A 6,000-nucleotide genomic window follows, 5' to 3' on the forward strand; every position below is an offset into this window, starting at 1 on the left:
AGTATCGTTATGAACTATACGTCCACACGCCACACGGCGGGCAGCCCTCTAAGTGTCAAGCGCCAAAGGTAAAAACTGACCGCCCCTGGCGGGCGGCGGGCTTTAGTTTCGGTCCCTGCACACAGACAACCATACATATATATACAATGACATAAATAATACAATGCAGCTGCCACCTTTCCACTGCTGCTACTGACTGCTCTAGTCTAAACCAGTGGGTCTCAAACCTTTTCATGTCAAGGACCCCCAAATCGATAGGTGATGGACCACGGACCCCCATTTGATAAGATATTGTCCCAGGGAGTCCCTGAAACCCCCCCAACGTTGAGAACCACTGGTCTAAACAACCAACACATAGTATGAATGTGATCCATGGATTGTACTGGGTGAGTTGTGGTCATCATAGGACAAATTGTTGTAGCGTTTGAATCCATTTTCGTCATCAAGAGAGACATCTTTCTGTGTGCCATGTGCAGAAAACCAAGTGGTTTCGCTTTAATTGACCGATCTCAAATCCGCCCTCTTTTCTTGATCCTCCAATCACAATTGTTGCTTCCTTTGGACAGTTTGCCACATTACCTATGTGGTGCATTTTAGTATAAATGAAAATTATAGATGCCCTATTTGAAACCGGTATCAGCCAGACTACAGTCCTTTTTTAGGGATGAACAATGATTAGAATTCATCCACAATATGAAAGATCTATCTTTTAATCTGCCTTTTTTTTCCAGCGGCTGTGTGAAGACGTCGGCTAATCGTTGTTTCTAACGTGCCTCCTGTCCTCCCAGGGCCCCCCCCCCTCACCAAACGGAGACAAGGGCCCTGTTCCCCGTACCTGGCTAACTGAGTTAGCCGGATAATATCCAGCATAGCCTGACTTAAGCCAGACCTTTCCATTCCCCGACGCTCGATTGTCTAAAATCACTATGACAACAGATAAAAAAGTTTGAGCCTGGTCGAGAGCAGGGTTAAGTTCAGTTAGCTGGATGAACTATGGCCACGCCCCCGCAAAGAAATCCCAGCTCCCTTCCTGAAATATTTCTCACAGTCTAGATCCCATTATGCCATTCTGAATTATGTTTTTGTGCTTCGTTTGAAATGTAAAATAATAGGTCTGCAGACAGTAACGCTGATAATAAATCATATCAGCCTATGAATTTACTTTGTCCTATATAATGCACGTCATATTTATACGGATACGGCGCTCGCGAGTCGCGACACACACAGTTATTTTAATAACGGACTAAGCGGATCATTGCAAATGTGAATCCCGCTGGGATATTTTTAATGAATGAAACCTATCGGGTGTTTGGCTCTGATTAGTTTAATATTCTTCGCTGTGTATTTGCTTAACGGAGCACCCGGATGCGTTTCATTCAAGCTGAAGCGTCTATGGGCGGATTGTGGATATGAATTATGAGGAATCTGAATCTGTGGAGTATTTAATTGTATCACTGTGACAGTGTCACACGTTATTGTGATATTGTAACTGGGATTAAAATATATGAGGAGATGCGCTGTTTGATGGATTTGATGACGTGACGTGACTTGATAAATTGAATGAGCCTTTGACATTTTTGATGAATGATTTTGAGAAAATGCATTTATCTTTTCAAGCACTGTTATCTGATGATGAACATGAGGTGTCACTGGTATAAACCAAATGGTAATCAATTCAATGCATGTATAGGTCCGAAACAGATTAAAACCTGATTAATAGTGTAACTGCAAGCCTCCCTCCAAGCCTCTCTTTGGAAACCATGTATTTATATAGTACATAATACCTAAGCACATACAGATATCCTCATGATATAATTCGTATCAATTAGATATACTATTTGGCCTTGTTTTTATCGTTATTCTGAAAGAGCTGAACTAATTATTTTCGCTAGCAAGATCTCATTTGATTATTCATTCCATAAGCCTATACTGCCAGCAGGTACGTTTAAAGAAATATAATCTGATTGATTGGGGTAATGAGGGATTTAAAATTAGCCTATAGATTATGCATTTAACTTGTCGGCGAGGCTATAGAGCCGTACTGCATTGTACCCATTCTGCAATCTGTTAATAAAGTTTTAAATCAATCAATGCCGTTAGAAAATCAGGATTTCTGCTATCGACACTTGCTGTCTTTTCAGCTGAGGCGGGCGCGCGCAATTATCCTGAGTCTCAAGTCTGGTTCAAATGAACGAGACTGAATCCACCTTCGAGGAACAGGAAAATCCCGGATTCAAACATCGGGTTAATTGAATCTGGATAATGGGACTCTTGATCGACTTAGTTGAACCAGGTACGGGGAATAGGGCCCAGATGTGTCTCTCGTTGACCAAATTACATCTTTTGACAACAATGGCCGCCTGAAACCAGTGCCTAATGGATTCGATATCGGAATTGAATTGAATCGAATGGGACCTTGTGAATGGAAATTGAATTGCATAATCAGTGCCGATATATCCTAATGGCTATTTCAATAAAAAAATATATGTAATGCGCTAAATAAATGGGAGAAAGTGAGACTGAGTCTGGCAGATATGCAAAGACCTAAAGGTAGAATCTGTAATGCCGTCAAGCGGCGACCTCTAGGCAAAGGGGCCCAGCTTGGTATTGCACTTTGTTTAAATTATTTTCTTTTGTCTGATGTGTGGAGTTGAGTGCGGATAGGGGAGGGCTTGCCATTGCTGGCCACACCTCAGGCTCTGTCATGAGAGGTTTTGAGAAATTCACACTGTAATAAGTTACTATAACGCACACATGAGACCAAAACAAAAAATGTAAACAAAGTGCAATACCAAGCGGAGCTCTTTTGTGCTAGAGGTTGCTGTTTTGACTAAATGACAGATTCTACCTTTTTAAGACTGGATCTTTTCTGAACCTCTTATCATTGTTCTCTGGTCCACAGATCCACAATAATTTGTATGCTTTTTTTTTATTCCCTTGTTTCTTCCAGATTGCATCAGCCAACGAGCAGGCCTGCAGACTGTTCGAGTGCTCCGCCCATGAGTTGATTGGGAGGAAGGTGGCCTCCTTACTGAAGAGAACCAGCCAGGTCCTGGAGGAAGCGTTGACACAAGAGCATTTCCAACCCGATGGAACTGTTTCAGTGGTGTCTGGGAAAGTGGTAGGAAATTATAATAATAATAATAATAATAACTTTATTTGTATAGCACTTTTCATACAGAGATTGCAGTTCAAAGTGCTTCACAACAGTCGCTCACCTTGTGTGCAGGGCTATAACTATTTAAATATTATAGCTATGGATGCAATACTATGGCCCATTTGACATCGAGTATCTATCGTTCAAGATGTGAAAAGGGAATATTTTTTCCATCCATACATTCTCGTTTTATACCGTGGTGAATATAAGTATGGTTTTAGAGCGGTGTAGGGTAACTCCTGGGAGGCTAGTAACAGCCCGATGGCCTATGTTCCTTTGGGAATGTAAAGGCCTAAGTAAGTAAGTAAGTAGTAATAGCCCGCGACGCATATTATACTTAATCCATTGGCATTTCGTCCCTATACACGCTACAATAAAAAATTCAAATGCATATGATCGGTATATTATCTTCCATCATGCATGCATGAAAGGGGCGGGGGGGTTGTTTCTGATTAATTGATTGTCAATAATGGCATTCGTTAGTACAACAGCATACGCTGATCAGGGCGATGGCTATAAAAAACAATGCACAACCAAGCTGAAATTGACGTTAAATTGCTCTTACCTGTGGCCGATGAGATTCCAAAAAGAATAGTCCAATTATTTGATTGCCATCTGCTAGATCGTATGTCCATTTGGCCCACGCCATAACCCCCCACAGCATAATGAATCTGGCATCCCGAAAGCGATTCAATGTGATCGGGTATACCCCTCGGTCCACGTTACTCAAAAACTGAGCCTGGAGGAATTTCAATGATTCAGAGTCATACACAGTCAGAAAGGAAGTGCAACATCGGCCGCATACCATCAGGCGGCGGTATTGGACCTTTGCGATCTCAGACACATTGCCACACAGTACCACAGCCTTCCTGGATGATTTATGAATGGAAATAGCGAATAAAAGAAATAACGATCCAATAACGAGTATACTCGTTGTTGGCGTTATTCGATTGGCAGCCAATAACGAGTATACTCGTCGTTGGCGGGGAATGAGTTAAGTGCCCAACCCTCATGGGGTTATAAGACACCAAATATACAGTTGCAGTGTTCCATTATTTAATTTCATTACAGATTATTATTATAAAGCTCTGTCTTAAACAAAGTATTCATGCCTTCTCTCCCAAGCTTGGCAAATTAAATCTGCTACAAAAGAAGTTCCCTTCCTGCTGAAGCGCAACTTAAGATTTTCATATTTATCATCCCGCTCAAGGAAATCAACATAAATGGAGGACATTTGACTAAAAAGTACTTCCCTTGCGTCCTCGTAGACGGGCCAGTAAGACACGCACCAATCACAGCCTGCCCTGAGGGGCATTAACCCTTTCACTACCACACTACAGAAGGTTAACCGTCTTTAGTGTGGCAGTGAAAGGTTAACCGCCTTTAGTGTGGCAGTGAGAGGTTAACTGTCTGTAGTGTGGTAGTGAAAGGGTTAACCTTCTGTAGTGTGGTAGTGGAAGGGTTAACACTTTGTCGTGTGGCAGTGAAAGGTTAACCGTCTGTAGTGTGGCAGTGAAAGGTTAACCTTCTGTAGTGTGGTAGTGAAACGGTTAACCGCCTTTAGTGTGGCAGTGAAAGGTTAACCGTCTGTAGTGTGGTAGTGAAAGGGTTAACCTTCTGTAGTGTGGTAGTGGAAGGGTTAACACTTTGTCGTGTGGCAGTGAAAGGTTAAACGTCTGTAGTGTGGTAGTGAAAGGGTTAACCTTCTGTAGGGTGGTAGTGAAAGGTTAACCCACTGTAGTGTGGTAGTGAAAGGTTAACCGTCTGTAGTGTGGTAGTGAAAGGGTTAACCTTCTGTAGTGTGGTAGTGAAAGGTTAACCTTCTGTAGTGTGGTAGTGAAAGGGTTAACCTTCTGTAGTGTGGTAGTGAAAGGGTTAACCTTCTGTAGTGTGGTAGTGAAAGGGTTAACCTTCTGTAGTGTGGTAGTGAAAGGTTAACCTTCTGTAGTGTGGTAGTGAAAGGGTTAACCTTCTGTAGTGTGGTAGTGAGAGGGTTAACCTTCTGTAGTGTGGCAGGTAGTGAAAGGTTAACCTTCTGTAGTGTGGCAGGTAGTGAAAGGTTAACCTTCTGTAGTGTGGTAGTGAAAGGGTTAACCTTCTGTAGTGGTAGTGAAAGGCTTAACCGTCTGTAGTGTGGTAGTGAAAGGGTTAACCTTCTGTATTGTGGTAGTGAAAGGGTTAACCTTCTGTAGTGTGGTAGTGAAAGGGTTAACCTTCTGTAGTGTGGTAGTGAAAAGGTTAACCTTCTGTAGTGGTAGTGAAAGGCTTAACCGTCTGTAGTGTGGTAGTAAAAGGGTTAACCTTCTGTAGTGTGGTAGTGAAAGGGATAACCTTCTGTAGTGTGGTAGTGAAAGGGTTACCCTTCTGTAGTGTGGTAGTGAAAAGGTTAACCGCCTTTAGTGTGGCAGTGAAAGGTTAACCGTCTGTAGTGTGGTAGTGAAAGGTTAACCGCCTTTAGTGTGGCAGTGAAAGGTTAACCTTCTGTAGTGTGGTAGTGAAAGGGTTAACCTTCTGTAGTGTGGTAGTGAAAGGGTTAACTTAGGCTTTTATTCCTTTCGGAACATAGGCCATTGATGAAAAGTTTCCACCCCGTCTGTCTTGAGTCATCCTCTCCAGCTGTTTCCACGTCAGTCCCCTCGTCTTGAGTTCCTGCTCAGTGTGTTTTTGGGTCTTCCTCTGCCTCGCTTGCCTTGTGGGTTCCAGGTTAATGGTTTGGTTATTACGGTTTTTAAAACTGATGAGTTATATTCATTAAAGAAAGTTGATTTAATAAAAACAAAAAGACTAAGTTAATCAGATGAATCACTTTATTCAAATTGAGGATTTAGTTTGAGGATATTTAT

The 6,000-nt window shown here is 42.1% G+C and overlaps 1 protein-coding gene across 1 annotated transcript in view; it reads left to right on the plus strand.

Moving 5' to 3' along the window:
- pask (PAS domain containing serine/threonine kinase) overlaps positions 1 to 6,000 on the plus strand; it is a 56,002-nt gene that overhangs the window by 4,904 nt on the left and 45,098 nt on the right. The window contains exon 4 of the mRNA XM_084332671.1: positions 2,951 to 3,121. Within this exon, the coding sequence (XP_084188797.1) occupies positions 2,951 to 3,121 (171 nt within the window). The remainder of the gene's footprint in view (positions 1 to 2,950; positions 3,122 to 6,000) is intronic.

The sequence above is a fragment of the Notolepis coatsorum genome (assembly GCF_963971535.1).
Source record: "Notolepis coatsorum genome assembly, chromosome: 17".
NCBI lineage: Eukaryota > Metazoa > Chordata > Actinopteri > Aulopiformes > Paralepididae > Notolepis > Notolepis coatsorum.